Source organism: Scomber scombrus, chromosome 14 (assembly GCF_963691925.1).
Source record: "Scomber scombrus chromosome 14, fScoSco1.1, whole genome shotgun sequence".
NCBI lineage: Eukaryota > Metazoa > Chordata > Actinopteri > Scombriformes > Scombridae > Scomber > Scomber scombrus.
In genome coordinates this window covers 28,806,495-28,823,657 of record NC_084983.1, presented here as the reverse complement: position 1 = coordinate 28,823,657, position 17,163 = coordinate 28,806,495, and the positions used below count along the sequence as shown (strand labels likewise).

The window sequence follows — 17,163 nt, the reverse complement described above, 5'->3', positions numbered from 1 at the left end:
TGCCAAACGTTTGTTGGTGTCACCTGCTTAAATATGAGTATTTGCAGTGTTTGAGAGTAATTAGAGAATAAATCAGTGTCAGTGTTAAACAGAAAGTGTTTACAGCATTATCCCTCCACCCCCATATAACCCTAACCTAAGGAGACTTAATCCTGGAGGCTGCAAACATTTTCGTTTCAACAGTTTCTGCTAAAGAAAAGTACAGTTCTGACAACAAAACATGTGGAAAACACACTCTTGATGCTTCTGGTGGCTCAGAACCAGCTTTCACATTCTGCAGTACATACAGTATACAAATACAAAAATAAAAAATGTCACCATCCAGTGATGAGTGACGAAGCCTGAAAACGTTGAATAAAACATTAAGATGTAGCAGCAGGTTGTAGAAAGCCGTGGTGCTCCTACATGGGCGCAGTGCTGTTGGCCCATGACGGGAAGGAATCCAGATCAAACATGACGCGACCCCAACTGTTGATGGCCAGACTGATGCAGCAGATCCCGATGATGTTCATCACAATGCCTGTTTTAGCCTGCAGGGGGAGCAGAGGAGGAGGAAGGACAACAGAGGTTACTATGATTTCCTGTGTCGGTCTGAAGATGACCAAAAATGTGTACGATACATACTTACATACTGTTTATATACTGTATGTCCACATTTATAACCAATAATAAATATATAAAGTATTGTTCCTTTCCTGAACTAGTTTAAAACATATCTTCCATCTCTAAACTTTGTGTCAACCATTATTAAAGGAAAGAAACATAAAATGAGCTCTTCAGACTCATGCGAGGTTAATACACATAAAAGGTCTCATTGTCTCTTGTGGAAGAGCAAAAACACTAAAAATATACTTTCTAAGTTTGTAGTACGGCAGCATTTATTACAAATATGACAACAAATACTTACTTCTTGCTATATAAAAATGCTTTTAATTCAATGCTGCAGTTTGGAACCAACGAATGCGGCCATAAATAAAACAGTAAATAGCATCTGCTCAATAACTTTTAATATTTCCTAATGGATACAAGTCATTAAAATATTTAACTTTATCGATACTTTTTGAGGAAGCGGCGCTGTTGAGACTTCCAGTGTCTGTAAACATTCTGGTAAACAGAGATGAGATGTTGGCGTTCATTCCTTCTGTTCTACCAGAGGCAGGACTCACCATGTCGGACACTTTGAGATAACCGGAGGAGAAGACGATGGCGTTGGGCGGCGTGGCAACGGGCAGCATGAAGGCGAAGGAGGCGCTGAGGGTGCAGGGGATCATCACGTACAGAGGATTCAAGCTTATAGACTGAGACTGCAGAGAAACACAGAAAAATATACTTACTTACTTACTACTGATGTTGAGGTGATTGACGGTGACGGTTGACCAGTTTATCACATGATCAGGTTCATATGAAAACTTCTGATCACATGATTCATTGATTGTGTTTTAAGACTGTGTGTGTATTTGTGTTTTGTTACCATGGACGCCAGGATGGGCATGAAGAGTGTTGCTGTGGCTACGTTGCTAGCACACTCAGTGAAGGTGGCGATGAGGAGGCAGAGGATGACAGCGATGGCCCACGGAGGGATGGAGTGTAGCGGTGTCATCTGAGCACCGAGCCAGCGGGACAGACCGGACACCTGACAACACACACACACACACACACACACACACACACACACAAAATGTTATTTCTTTTCAAACTATTCTTAATACTCTTCAAAATAAAACATATTCTCACTTTTCAAAAAGGTTCTCCCTTGTCTGAATATTTCTAAATGTGTCTAAATATTTCTTAATATCTCCCTGAAGAAGTAAAGGTCTCACACACACCTCGCTGCCTTTGGCCAGAGCGAAGCCTCCTCCCAACAGCAGGACGATGTTCCAGGGCATCTTCTTCTGAGTCACCTGCCAGGTGAGGAGGGAGGGGGCGGGGCCTCGAGACACCTGGGAGTCTGAAAACATGTAAAAAGTGTTAATGAGAAACAAAAAAAGTGTGTGTGTGTGTGTGTGTGTGTGGTACCTGTCTCAGAGCTCCTCCAGCAGCAGAGGTATCTCGGAGGCTCAGACGGAAGAACAAACAACAACACAGAAACAAAAAGAGAGACGGTCGCATCGGTGACGAACCTGCAGAGAAGAAGACAGAACACATAAAGGTGTGAAGGTGAGTGGTGTTACCTGAACTATAACGAGTCACATGATCAATTCAGTATAAAGGTCCAAACTCATCAGACAAAAAATAGTAATTTTTCAAGCAAAAATGCCAAAGATTACACTGTACAGTATCTGACTTTCCAAAAAGTTCCAACTGTCCAAAAATGTTCTTAATGGTCTCTAATTTCAAAAATATCCCCACATTTTCCAAAAATGTTTTTACTGTCCAAAGATGTTCTTACTCATTCATGACATAAACATACCTGAAGGTGATTTTAAAGTAACTTTTTAAGTAAAACTGCCAAACAGTACAGTACCATTCAGCTTCACCTCCTGTTCCAATCAGTATTTACACATAATTTACTGACCTCCGTCGTCACATCTAGCGACGGCTCGGCTCATGAATGGGGATTTCACCACAACGTTTTTGTATTTGTGTAGACAGACGGCCAAAAGCACTGGGACATTTCCAAATATGTCTCCTGTGCAATGTGTTTGTTTTTAAATTTTCGAGAATTTTCATTCAAAAGAATTTCTATTCAGGAGAATTTTCACCTGCAGTCACCAAACTGCTGATTTAAAAAATGTTAAAGAGTTATTGTACAATTATTCATTCAAAATCTCATCAGAGTAAATGAAAAGGCTGAAAGTTTGAACGTGAATGTTGAAGGAGTCAAGTCTACAACAAAAACAATGAGGTTGTTGATAATGGCAACAATCATTAATTACAACTTTAATTTGTCCTAATACCCTGCATGAGGTCACTTTTAATGATAAGGGGAAAGTATTAGATGTCATTTAAAGACTGTGTCTTCATTTTTCTGCATGATTCCAGATGATGTTTTCAGCTACGATCAGCTGACTGACTGAAGGACCTCTGAGCTTCACTACTAACCTGCGTAATCAGGAAACATGTTGAAATCATCCATTTGCACAAACTGCACGACCAGGGTGACCAATCCCCCCCCCCTCTCCACCCAGTCTGCTGTTACTGAAGGAAACACTGTAGAGCCTCTTTCGCAGTCTGTCCCTGACATGTTTCCTGCAATGGGGTCATGTGTGAACAGGGGCAGGGATCAATATTCAGGGTAATCTGGACCACCAATTTTCCACCTCAAGACCTTGTAACATCTCAGCAGAATATCAGTACAGCTGTGTTGTGACTGGCAGCTGTAACACTGCAGGGACAAGTAGGTGAAAGGTTACGTCCACCTGACAAAAGACACATTTATGTGGAGCGACAAAACCAATCACAAGACTTCACTGATACATTACAAGAACACTGACACTGGACAAAAACAGCTCCTCTCCTGCCATGTTCACGTAAATCTGTACTTTCCTCATCTGCTTCTTCTACTGTTGAGTTTTATGGTGGTTGGCATCCACAAATGTTGCATGACCACCATCTACTGGACTGTCCATAGTCTATTCTGGCATTGCCGTGGCATGTGACAGAAATGTTCCTGAATGTAGCTGCAGGTGTGAACAGTGACAATTTATATCAGAAATTCACCAGGAATTGTGAGAAAGAAGCTTTAGTAGTAACATAAAATCATTGTTTTAAAAATTAGGCAGTGTAGATGTAGAAGGTAGAAGGTGTTATTCTCTTTTATTGCTATCTTTGATGTATTGGACCTGGTTTTAATCTTACAACAGGCAGCTGGTTACTGTTAAATGAATCCAGACTGAAACATGTGCAGACCACTTTATAATCTGAATGTAAACATGCATGTAAACCAGGTGGGGAGTTCTGGTCCTCTGAAATGAGGCCAACGCGGAAGTAACTTAAAACTGCATTCTATCAAAAGGCCACCAGGGGGCGACTGTTTTGGTGTCAAAAGGACTTCCGTCTCTATACAAGTCAATGGAGAATTCACCAACTTCTCACTTGATTTCTAACCTCAGTAAACGTTTTCAAAATGTGTTTATGGTCTCAATCGCTAGTTTAAAGCCTTGTTCAATTCAGTATGATGTTCATTTGGGACATTTTGGTCTCCCTGATTTTATATGTGACGATAAAGCAGGGTATGCATTAGGGCGTGGCTACGTCGTGATTGACAGGTTGATTGGTTCACAGGTTCAGGAGGGCGCCTCATGCTCCTCCTGATGCACATATAAGTAGAATCCCTATTTTTATTTTTCCCAGCATGGGATCAAGATGGCGCTGCTCAGATCCGATACTATTGGCCTCTGAGCAGCAATCCACAAACCAATGGGTGACGTCACGGATGTTACGTCCATTTCTTATATACAGTCTATGATGTAAACGCTTTCCACATTAACTCACTCTCCTGGTTACCTGCAGAACAGAACCCGTCTGATTTCATTAAAACCCTTTTTATTTTTTCATATTTAGATCCAGGTAGAAAATAAAAGAAAACAAACAACTAAATGCTTTTTAAGGGATGTCAAGTGGGTTTATTATTTCCATATTGGAAAAGATTAAAAACGGTTGTGTTCTCAATTTTTTAAATGAAATTTTAAATACTAATAGAAAATCGAAAGATTTTTGCACAAAAACCTGATTTGTAGGGTAAATTCAGAGATAACGGTTGTTGTGGTTTGTTTTGGTTTGGGTCTGTTAACTATCAGTCCTATGAGGTGAAAAAGCCTCCAGATGAAGTGTGCAGGTGATGTCAGTTCGAGCACCACAGGTCAGAGCAGCAGCAACTGTTGACGTGACATTAAAGTTTACTGTTTGTACCCTGAACACGCTTCCTGTGTTTGTTCTTTGTCTCAGATTCCTGTTTGTTCACAGATTCTGCCCCGAGGCAAGGTCTGCGTTAAAGAACAGTCTGGGCTCATTCATCTCTGAACTTGTTTCTTTTTCCACTTTACATTTATGCAGGAGCAGTGCTGAGAACACACACACACACACACACACACACACACACACACACACACACACACACACACACACACACAGACAGACTGAGAAATGTGAAGAATGAATTCACAGCAGTGTTTCTGTTAAAGAGTTTCAGGATCATTTACTGAGTGAAGCTAACTTGAAAACACAGGAAACATTCACAGGGATCATCTGTGATCAGCATTTCCATCCACATGATTGTTGTTTGTATTTTCAGTCTGTGCATGAAAAACTATGAGTGGAAATTCTTTAAATGTGAAATGTTGGAATATTCTGAGGTAAAAAAGTTGTTATTTGGATAAAAAGCAAATGTAAACAGAATATTGATTAAATGATGACGAACATGAAGCACGTGACTTATTTCTGGTATTTTATGGGGACAAGAACTTGGAGATGGTTCAGTACTCAGCTGGAGCGTTTTAACTGGAAGTTGTGAAACTGGCTTCAGTGTAATTCTTTGGAGCAACATCAAAGTACAATACTACTAAAAGTGCTTCTGCCTTCACCTATGATGAGTTTTGTTGAGTTTTTTTGCTTGTGATCACGCGGATGCCATTGGAGACAATCGTTACATTTCAGATGTCAAAGAGTTGTTCGCAGTTCTTGGACATTTAATCTCCAAACTTCTCACGTGATTTAATTTAACCATTGTGTCGTCCTCCCGGGTCAAATTGACCCCGTCTGTTTTGACTGTTCCTTCCTTCCTTCCTTCTGTCATTCTTTCCTTCCTTCCTTCTTTCCCTCCCTCCTTCATTCCTTCCACCCTCATTTCCTTCCTTCCTTCCTTCCCTCCTTCCTCTCTCCCTCCTTTCCTTCCTTCTTCCTCCCTTCCATCCTTCCTTCCTTCTTCCTCCCTTCCTCCCTCCTTTCCTTCCTTCTTTCTCCATTCCTTCCTCCTTTCCTTCCTCCCTTCCTTCCTTCCTCCCTTCCTACCTTTCCTCTCTCCCTCCTACTGTTACTTTCCTCCCCCCTACCTTCCTTCCTTCCCTCCCTCCTTCCTTTCACCCTCCTTTCCTTCCTTCTTCCTCCCTTCCTTCCTTCCTACCTTCCCCCCTTCCTTCCTTTCCTCTCTCCCTCCTTCTTTTACTTTCCTCCCCCCTTCCTTCCTTCCTTCCTTCCTTCCTTCCTTCCTTCCCTCCTTCCTCTCTCCCTCCTTTCCTTACTTCTTCCTCCCTTCCTTCCTTCCTGCCTTCCTTCCTTCCCCCCTTCCTTCCTTTCCTCTCTCCCTCCTTCTGTTACTTTCCTCCCCCCTTCCTTCCTCTCTCCCTCCTTTCCTTCCTTCTTCCTCCCTTCCTAACTTCCTTCCTTGACTTGAGGACAACAGGAGGGTTAAGTGACTGTGAGAAGCCCAACAGAGGTCAAATGATAAATTATAATAGTTTGTTGGCACTCACTCAGCCTTGGCGTTGAAGAGGTGTGTGGCCCATCCGTCCATGAAGCGTGGGTCTCGTGTGAACCACAGCACCACCATGAGGACGAAGACCACCAGGACGTTGGCCTCTCCGTAGCTCATAGGTCCAAGACGCCGATGCTCCTCCCTGATCACCTCGTACGCAGCACGCTCCTTCTCCGTCTGCACCGCCCCACAACCCCACGTCCGCCGCAAGCTGCAACCAAAAGGTGAACGAAAGCCAAATTGAAGGTCTCTGAACATTTCAAGTACAAGTTCATCTTGTACTTTTTCAACATTTTTTTGGGTTTAACTTGTTTTCTGGATAAACATTTGAGCTTCTTGACTTGGATGATTAAAGGATAAACACAAATATTTCGACTCACTTGCAGCCAATGTACAGGAACTGCAGCCAGAACCAGGCCAGCGTCAGCATCAGCACCATGGTGGGGAACGCAAACACAAACCAGGATGCAAAGTTGATGACGTCACCGTTCTGAGGGAAGAGTCTGTGAGACGGGAAGATGCCAAAGAGGAGGTGAGATCCATTAAAATTTGGACAGCAGTTTTTAAGGGGTGAGAATCTTATTAAAACATTTGGGTATCGTCTGCATAAATGTGGACACTGACGTAGTTCGCTCTTGATGTCATGTTGGTAGCATGTAGATTGAAAAGATGATCAAGCCCTGAGGAACCACACAATGCAGATTTGAATTTAAGGCGATGGTTCGGCGTAATTTCGACCTAGCGTCATATGCACCATGAGGTCTATCTAATCACCTCCTCAGCCCTTTTCTTCATTTTGTCGCAAACTGGTGGAGTTAGAGCCATCAGCCGAATGGCTTAGTACAGGCGCTAACGGACCCACCAGTGTATCTCGTAAATTATCCCACTAATAATGCCTGGGTTGTTATCAAACGTCTACAGTAGTACAAATAGGGTCTATTCAAATAAACACTTACCTGATGGCTTTTACTCTGCTGCTACTGCTAAAGCTGTAAACATCGTCGAAATCTCGCACGAGATCCCCTCACAGCACATCTAGAGTTCCGTTAGCGCCTGTACTAAACCATTCGGCTGATGGCTCTAACTCCACTATTTTGCGACCAAATGAAAAAAGGGCTGAGGCGTTGATTAAATAGACCTCATGGTGCATATGACGCTAGGTCGAAATTACGCCGAACCATCGCTTTAAGTGCCTGTAGTAGCCACAACCAACAAAAAAGTATTTCTTTATCTTCTACCCAATCCTCATGGAGTAGTCAGCTAATGAAACTGTACATGACTTGGATGTTACTGTATCAGTCTGGTTCTTGTGTATTTGCTCTTACTGGCTCATCTGTCCAATCAGAACCAGGTTTGGTCCGGTCCCTGTCAGTGTAGCGATGCCGCCGATGCTGGCTGCGTAGCACACACTCAGCAGGAGGCCTTTACACATCTTCGTCCTCTCCTCCACGTCGCTCACCTCCTCCAACTCCAGCGGACAGCAGACAACCACTGAAATAGTTTGTAGAGTTATAAGAATCTAATTCTCAACAGTTTTCAGTTCATTTCTATAAAAGAAGTAAGTAAAAGTACCATTACACCGATGTAAAAATATTACGTAGAGTATTACAAGCTTTATTATGGGTTTGAGTATTATGAGCTTGATGTAGTTTGTATTGAAGTGAAAGTAGCGGGTTGGAAACCACTGGGTTTAAAAGCTTGTTATATTTTCCATTGTGTCACATCTCAAATCAAATATAACTGGATGAGAATCAACAGTCATGTTTTTGTGATATTCAAATTAACCCCATAATTTCCTCTTCCTGTGGACTATTTCTGTAGGTTTTCACAAGAAACTTTTGTATCTAAATCAGTTGAACTGCTTGGAGGGAAAGAAACGAATCTGAGAGCTGAACTGAAAGATGTAGACTATCATCTCTGTGCTCACCTGTCCCGCTGTCGGTGCAGCCTGATGGAGGTTTGTCTTGTGGTGTTGGTTTGATGCTCTCCTGTCTGTCCATCGGACCCTCTAATGCCTCTTTCTGCTCAGACAGCAGGTTGTCTCGTAGGTTGCTGCTTTTCTCTAAGCTCTCTTGTGTCAGAGTGTCCTCGTTCACATCTGGAAACAAACACACCGCAAACAATTAGCCCCTTTTAGACTTTTAAACCTGAGGGCCACAGGTACTTATTGGATCGTTAAACACCTTCCCAACTTTGGGGGGTAAGAGACGAAACTTTACTGCTTTACTTTAGGCTTGGTGTGTAGTGGAGTGAAAGTTCTCTCTCAAGCTCTCTTTTCTCTCTTCACACAGCTGCTTCTGTTACTTTATGTTAATGTGTTCAAGGAGACACAGGAGGCTTAAAAATACTAATGTATGGTTAAGGTCAGGGAAATAATGTGGTTATAGTTGATATAAAAAACTATACTCTCTGATTAAGCAGTTCTCTACATTAAATGAGCAGATATGTTTCTATTGGGGTTTTTGGGCAACTGGCATTAGGACCTGTATCTTGGGAGGACAGACTTGAATCGAGACACTATTTCCACTATTTCCCAACATTAGTCATGAACACTGAGACTGGATATAAATTGTGTGCTGCAGGTTTGTTAACATGGATTTGACTCCAAAATACATTTGGCTGTTTTTTCTACTGCAAAATGGATGACAGAAGTACTAACTCTGGCCGCGTTGCCCCCAGTGATTCCGATTAGACCTCTAGTTATAGACCCGCCTCCTATTAAAGAAGGAGTAGCTTTAGTTGTGAATCCGCCTCCTGTTGAGGAAGAGATAGCTATAGTTGTAAATCCGCGTCCAGTTTATCTTCAATAAAGTCCCAGTTGGCTGTTCGACGACTCCTGTTTTCAGTCTCTTACTTTAAAGGTTACTGAAGTTAAGTAATCAAGTAATTATCTTACAACAGCAGGGTGCTTCAACTTTGTATTTTAAGAAACTACTCAGTGAACGAGAAACATCCAAACTCTAATACATTTCTCTCGTATAGACCGGGGTCATTGATCTGCTGATTGACGGGTCGTCTTACCAGGGTTTTCCGAGTTGTTGGAAACAGCAGTTTGCAGGACGCTGATGGTTTTCTCCTGATGCTCCTTCTGTAAAACTTCACTCCTGCTCCGCGTCTTGGAGGAGGGATCGGGGTCTGCCTCGCCTTGGATCTGCTCCAGGACGGCCTGGACGATGGGAACCATCATCGCGGTGGTCGCTGTGTTGCTGATCCACATGGACAGGAAGGCCGTGACTCCCATGAACCCCAACATCAACCTGCTCCACAGACACACGGGGGGGAACATGATGATGCTATGAAGTAATTGAACTTTGTAAAGTGCTGTTTCACATATGAAACATTGAGGAGCACATGTGGTTTTCAGACAAAAGACTAGAATAAAATGTCTTTAGTTTTTTGTCTAAAACTAACAAAAATATAGAGAGCAGGAGACTCACAGGGCGGGTCGGACTCCCACCAGCAGCAGCACCCGGAGGGCGATGCGTTTGTGGAGGTTCCAGTGCTCCACGGCAACGGCCACCATCAACCCGCCCACAAACAGCATGTTAGTGTCCTTCAGGTACTGCATACACACCTGCACAACAACACACACACATGATTTGACAACATAATGTGAAGACTTACCGGCGTAAATTATGAAGTATATTATGAAGTTGTTAGTAGCCATTTGACTTATTAAAGACAAATATTCAGTATATTTCCAATTTGTTTGAGCTTTGATTGCCAATCTTTTAATGATGTCACCTCATGTTTTCCTCTACTTCTGCTGCTGTAGTTTAACGGCACCGACTGAAGAATTGACCAGCTGACGACTAATTTCACTGACTTCATGTTAAAAATGAAGTCCTGACTTATTTTTGTAAAGTTTTGAAATTTTGGTTCTAGTTGTACAGTGTGTGTGTGTGTGTGTGTGTGTGTGTGTGTGTGTGTCTCACATCTTTGGACTGCATGATGCCGAGGACGGGGAACAGGATGGTCGGCAGCAGTGCCGTCACCGCCAGCGGCAACACCTCAGTGCACCAATACACCGCCATGAGGGCGATGACATAAGCACAGGCCGCCTCCTACACAGGAAAACATTTCACATTTATGATTCATATTTTAACAAATTCTGAGATCCAAATGTGCAACACTGCTTTCGAGCTGCTTTTAAATGCCTTAAAACAAAACAAACAAAACAAAACAATATATATATATATATATATATATATATATATATATATATATATATATATATATATATATATATATATATATATATATATATTTATTGATTTGGGATCATAAATAAAAATCTGATCAGAGCTTGAATTGACTTAAAGTTTGCCATTTTAAACAATGAACCTTGTTTTAATCCTGGTTCAACTATGTTAAGCTTTTTGTACATTTCTGTATAAAGTAAGTTTATTATTATTATCATTATTATTTATTCTTAAAATAATTCGTTTTAATGGAAGAATGTCATATTTTCCTTTATTTATGTAGTATTGTGCATCAGTTCTGAGAATCTTTTATTCCACAGCAGGAATCTGGAGTCCAGCAACGTGAAGGAACATAAACCTTCATATTATCATACGTGTTGTAAATCTGCACACATGTGACAGGCCTCAGAGCTCACAGCACGAGCCTGCGTCAACACTTCTCTCATTTTCTACAAAAACAGCTTTTGTTTTACATATTATATTACAGGGCTGTGGTCTTTATCTCTGCTAGTATTTTGACTGACTGACACCAGGGAGGAACTAAGGCTCATAATCTTTACATTTCCATCTCTATATTAATATCCTGCCTCTCCACAGGAATATCTTTACATGATTTCCAGTTAAAAACTCCTTATTTATCTTATACTGGTCTAGTCTCAGCCTCTTACTATTAACATGCCGTTTTAGCTCCTTCTTTACTCCAAATGTTCAACTTCTTAAATCCATCCGTACATGTTGGAGCTGAATCTCATCTGAGATACGAGAGTGGAAACACCTTAGCAACCACTGTAGCAACCACCTTAGCAAACAAAGCTAAATTCGGCATGTGTGATGTCAGCTCGTCAGAAAGGTAGAAAAAACTGTTGAAAATGAAGCGTTGCGATCAGGTTGAAGCCCTGACTTTTGACTTGCAGGCAGCATTTAATCAAATGTTCATCTCAAGTTTCTGAACTTTGACCACGTTTAACATCTGACATCAGAAAAGAATTAAAAAAACATGATATGTATGTAACCTTTAACTGAGCATGTGGCTCCTGTGCATTATGTGCAGTCATTTCTCAGCTTGCAGACTGTAACGCTGCCAGTGTGTACATTAAAACCTCTGCAGACGCTCCAGAATGCAGCAGCATGTCTTTAACCAGCCACAAATAGCTCAAATCCACTTTCTGTCACTTTCCACTGACTTCCTCACTATGAACTTAACTTCTTACATCGGCAACCTTGTGTTCAAACTCCAAATCTGTCAACAACAAAATGCATCAATCACTGATAAAAACCTTTAACCAGACAGCACTGAAGAAATCAGAGTCAGCATTAACTGAATAATCCATCGTCTCCTTTTTAAGGCTTTAAAGACCAAATCAAACTTAAACATCAGTTTTTGATCATTTGTACCTGAATGTTTCAGGGTTTTTTGTGCAATTTCATGGAAAATGAATGAAACTGTGCAACTAAAGGGCCACACTTGTGTTTGTTTGTTGTTTGTGACACATGAGTTGTTTTGTTTGTGTGTAAAATAAGATGCTCTCTGCTGTGTTGGTAAAGTTGTATAAAGAGTTTTGAAGATGTGGACTCAGTGTTGAACCAATTGTAATAAACTTGTAGTTCAGGATCTGAATACTTGTTTCACTACTGTGATAAACTGAGATATGATCCATTCTCTGTGTCGGACCATGTTGAACAGACATGCAGTTCCTCATGTAATGTGTGAGAAAGCAGAGAGTAGTGCACAACATGAACCCTGCAGAGATGCGACTCTGTCCAAACACACCGTCTCTGTTTTTATTAACCTTCATTCACCTGTTCTGCGTTACACACACACACACACACACACACACACACACACACACACACACACACACACACACACACACACACACACACACACACACAGACACACAGACACACACACAGACACCTGCTGATTCCTCCATGATGAGTCAATTTCTGGGAAATGTTATTAGAAACCTTTTAGGAGCAAAACCAAAAATATTCATGAAATGTTCTTTTATACTTTTGTACTTTTTTTTAGGAGGCTGTCGGTGTAGCAGGAAGACAGAAATGACCCTAAAGTGACTTTTAACTGAATGAATGAATTTTAATTAAAACATGTCAGTAACTTATGACAGTGACCTTTCACACAGTCTGGACTCTGTTTGTCAATCAGTGACAGAAAGCTGTGAATGTGACCTGCTGACTGTTCTGAGCTGCTAACATCCATCGATCGATACAATGTGATAGTGATGAAAGTCATTTATCACACAAACACAAACAATCATGTGACATCATCTGGATTTTTGGGGTTTTGGACTTTGGAGAAATCATGTTGGACTCTGAGGTATCGTTTTAGGACAATTTATAGACTAAAGGAAAAAAAAAAAAACAATTAATCAATAATCAAACTGTTTTTAAAAAGAAATCAACTAATCCATTAATTAGCTAATCTGAATTCAGAATCAATAAACACATTAAACAGTTAACATCCTTCATTACCCACAATGCAACTCAACCTCTGACAGTTCAGTCTGAGTTTGGGGTTTGTTATGATCGATGATTGTCATCTCCCTTTAATATCCAGGCAGATTGTTAGTTTGATGGCGGATCTACCAGGATTGGTAGACTACATTGACAGTTTCATTGATCATTACATATGGCGCTTTTCCACTACACAGTTCCAGCACGACTCGACTCAATTTTTTCTGCGTCTCCATCAGGGATAGTACCTGGTACCTGGTACTTTTTTAGTATCTGCTCTGCCGATACTAAATGTGACGTCAACAGACTGCCGGCCTCTGATTGGTCAGAGAGTCACTGGAAGAGTCATGAGCCGTCCCACACAAGAATCAAACCCGGCATTTTTGAATACCAACAACAGCGTTACAGCGATTCGTTTCTCTTCTCTTGCTTTGTGTGAGACAGAAAGCCTCATACAGCAGCAGGTACACCATCGCCTCCATGTCCTCCATTGTTTATGTGTTTGTGTCACGTAGAAAACAAAGTCACGGCAGTTTAATGCTGCGTTGCTATGACGACCCCGCTCACGTTGAGTAAGTACTTTTTTGTAATGGAAAAGGTTCCTGGTACCAAACCGAGCCGAGTCGAGCTAGAACTGTAGAGTGGAAAAGCGCCAATAATGGCACATAGTGTCATTGTGACTTTATTTAATATGTTGATGTTCATCATAATACGAATTCACATCGTGGTCCTTTTATTTGTGATGTTTTGCATGTGTGTGTGCTGCTGTGCGTCCGTGTGTGTGTAACAGGCACAGTGTCGCCTATCTAGCAGCATATTGGACTCTTGATGATCCTTTAATAACAGTGACATATGCACCAGTGACTTTAGACCTGGTTTTTTTTTGGTCAGTGGCGCAATCGCTTTCATCTGCCTCAAAATAGCAACGCATGAGCCTGACCACACCTCATTGTGCGACCAACACGCCCATATAACTATACCCTATACCCTATAACATATAGGCGCACAGACTGGTGCATTTGCTATTTAGACAACCCGGGCGCAGGGCGAGAAAATGACAACTGCGCCGGGAGAAACTAACAAAGATGGGGCCCTGGAGGTGATTCAAGTGACATCATCGGTGACATCATCATCTCACACTAAACACACTGAAGTCTTTATACTCCTTTAATCCACCTGGAAACACACACTGATGATTTCCCCTTAAATACATTCTGCTTCAACTTTTATTTGCACTCACATGTGAATTTATGTTATTGTCTTAAGATGATGTTACACTGCCTTTATCTATCAGACTCTGTGCTCTCTGCTTCCTGTCACAGATCAGCTGTGGGACTCAATCATTGTAACTTTAACTCTCATCAGAGGCAGAGAGAGAAAGTTCAGACATGAAGGCAGATAAGGATTCTTCCTTCACAGCAGAGACTGATAGAAACTCTCTAAAGATACAGTGAATTAATTTGTGTAATGTACTAATACCAACACTGAACTCCATACTGGATCTCTCCAGCCTGACCAATGTGAACTATCACAATAAAACTCTGACAGACAACTTGCTTTCTGTGAAGTTATCTCTAAATGTTCAATTAAAACGTTTTGACATCCTAGTAATGAAATCGGTTCTCTTATTTGTCACATTGAATGTACTCTAAATATTTCATATCAGAATCCTTTCACATTTTAAACTGGGTTTTTATGAGCAGGTGAATTTCAGCATCAACATTTTGGAAGACACATTTATTTGTCTTCTGACTGAGAGTTAAAGACATTGACACCACTCTCATGTGAAGCTGCAGTCAGCAGCTGGTTAACTGAAAACAGCTTCGTCCAAAAATGGCCATAAAATCCAGGAATCAGTACCTGAAGCTCACTGATTAACACATTTTATCTCATCGGTTTAACTGTTGCAAAAATGTGTAAAAGTTATTGTCAGATTATTTCTGACTGGGACAAAACTTTCCATAAATCGGCACTTTGTCACTTTTACATGTTATTTAGTGATTAACATTAGCTAGTAAATTTAGGTTAGTGTTCATAAACCAGTATCTTGAACTGGTCAGTGATCATGAAACTGGTTAAATAGACTGGTTATCACTCTGTTAACTGGTTAACTGAGCTGCTCAGTGTCCAGGAAACCATTCATTTGAACTATTCTGTCAACTATATATCAGTAAACTGGTTAGACTGGTTGCCACTCATAAACCAGTAAGTCTGGTTTGTTCTCAGCAATTCAAACTATTCAAACTATTCATTCAAACTAGTTCCCAGGAAACTGGTTGTTTAAACTGGTCAAGTACATTAAAATGCAAACGTAGCTGTTAATCAGCAAACTGGTAAATTAAAATCTTACATTTTTAGCTAAAAAGTTTAACTGGTCAAACTCAGTAAAACACTAACTGGAAATGTTAAACTGGTCCATTGTCAGTAAACTGGTCTCACCGATGTGCTGAGTGCGAGCGGCAGCAGGACGAACGGGCTGCAGACCAGGATGAAGATGCCCTTCATCCTCCAGACCTGCCGCAACATTTTCACCCGCAGAGGAAGAACCGACATGGATGATGGGGATGAAGATGATGATGAAGAAGATGATGATGATGATAATGAAGATGAAGATGATGATAATGATGATAGAGAAAAAGTCTAAATGACTCTCCGTCAGAGAACAACTGTATCAATGAGACTCTGCTCTCTCTTTACTGCTGACACTCTGTCTGCCGGTTTCTGTCTCTCTCCAACACATTTGTGATGCATTTCACGGTCTACACTAAATATTAACTTAATGTGAGTTACCACACACACACACACACACACACACACACACACACACACACACACACACACACACACACACACACACACACACACACACACACACACACACACACACCCAAACACGCGGTGTCCCTGCAGACTATCTAAACTTTCACCAGAGTAAACACAGAAGAGGAATCAGATCTTCTGTTTACGTCAGGCTGAGCTCACCTGGTATCCTCCTGCACCGAATCTGCACAATTCAACATATCAGGTTTACACACACACACACACACACACACACACACACACACACACACACACACACACACACACACACACACACACACACACACACACACACACACACACACACACACAATAATGTAATAATTATGAATAACTTTTTGGACGTTTTTTTATTCCATGAATGTATTTATCTCTCTTTTGTCTCCTTTCCTTTAAAGCTGCTATAACTTTTTGTCCAGTAGTTTTCATCAGAAACACGTAGTGATCACAGCACTGACATGTCATCAGCTTTTAAAGGTGCGGTGTGTAGAATTTAGACTTGGCAGAAAGGGAATGTAATATTCTTAAGTAGGTTTTGTGTCTAACCACCTTAAAATAAGCATTGTTGTGTTTTTGTTAGTATGAGCCTTTATATCTACAGAGCCGGTCATCTTCCACAGAAACCACCATGTTTCTACAGTAGCCCAGAATAGACAAATCAAACACTGACTCTAGATAGGACCTTTCACGTTATTCATGAGTTTTGTGGCTGTTGTAGGGTTTCCTGCACGCTTGGACGGGGAGGCTGATGGCGGTTGGCTGATCACTGCTAGATGCCACTAAATCCTACACACTGGTCCTTTAAGTTTAGATGTTGAACTGGTTAGCAAACAGCTGCTTATTTCCACATCCAGCAGTTATGAAGCAACATTATCATTCATGTTTCTGTCCACCTGCTGAATGTAAGTCCAATATTCACTCTGATTACAGTCTGATCAGACTGTGGAGTTAGAGAAAATCTTGATTATAGTCACTTTACAGATTGAAAAATAAATGTTGTCATTAATCAGTCTGATTGATAAATCAACAGAAAATGGATCTCCAACTGTTTTGATAATCGATATAATCAAAAATAGACAGAATTTAGAGATGGAGTGGTGTTGGCGAGAACAAAGCCGTGAATCAGATAAATTCAACGTAATTTTTTGATTGTTTTGTGTTTTCATATAACACATATATAACACGCCACAAGGTGCCGCTGTGCTGGACTAGGTGTGAATGCAGAGCTTCATCCTGTCTGCTGTGGCTCAACTT

At 41.1% G+C, this 17,163-nt stretch overlaps 1 protein-coding gene across 1 annotated transcript in view; it reads right to left on the bottom strand.

Moving 5' to 3' along the window:
* Positions 1–15,933, bottom strand: part of LOC133994097 (Na(+)/citrate cotransporter-like) — a 16,461-nt gene extending 528 nt beyond the window's left edge. Inside the window, exons 1-13 of the mRNA XM_062433292.1 lie at positions 15,529–15,933; positions 10,348–10,476; positions 9,850–9,986; positions 9,434–9,669; positions 8,340–8,510; positions 7,738–7,903; positions 6,793–6,915; positions 6,411–6,623; positions 2,017–2,120; positions 1,827–1,948; positions 1,472–1,633; positions 1,167–1,304; positions 1–530 (exon numbers count right to left, since the gene is read on the bottom strand). The exon at positions 1–530 is cut by the window's left edge and continues 528 nt beyond it. Coding sequence (XP_062289276.1) covers positions 402–530; positions 1,167–1,304; positions 1,472–1,633; positions 1,827–1,948; positions 2,017–2,120; positions 6,411–6,623; positions 6,793–6,915; positions 7,738–7,903; positions 8,340–8,510; positions 9,434–9,669; positions 9,850–9,986; positions 10,348–10,476; positions 15,529–15,642 — 1,944 coding nt within the window. The 5' untranslated portion in view covers positions 15,643–15,933 and the 3' untranslated portion in view covers positions 1–401. The remainder of the gene's footprint in view (positions 531–1,166; positions 1,305–1,471; positions 1,634–1,826; positions 1,949–2,016; positions 2,121–6,410; positions 6,624–6,792; positions 6,916–7,737; positions 7,904–8,339; positions 8,511–9,433; positions 9,670–9,849; positions 9,987–10,347; positions 10,477–15,528) is intronic.
* Between the last annotated feature and the right edge of the window lie 1,230 nt (positions 15,934–17,163).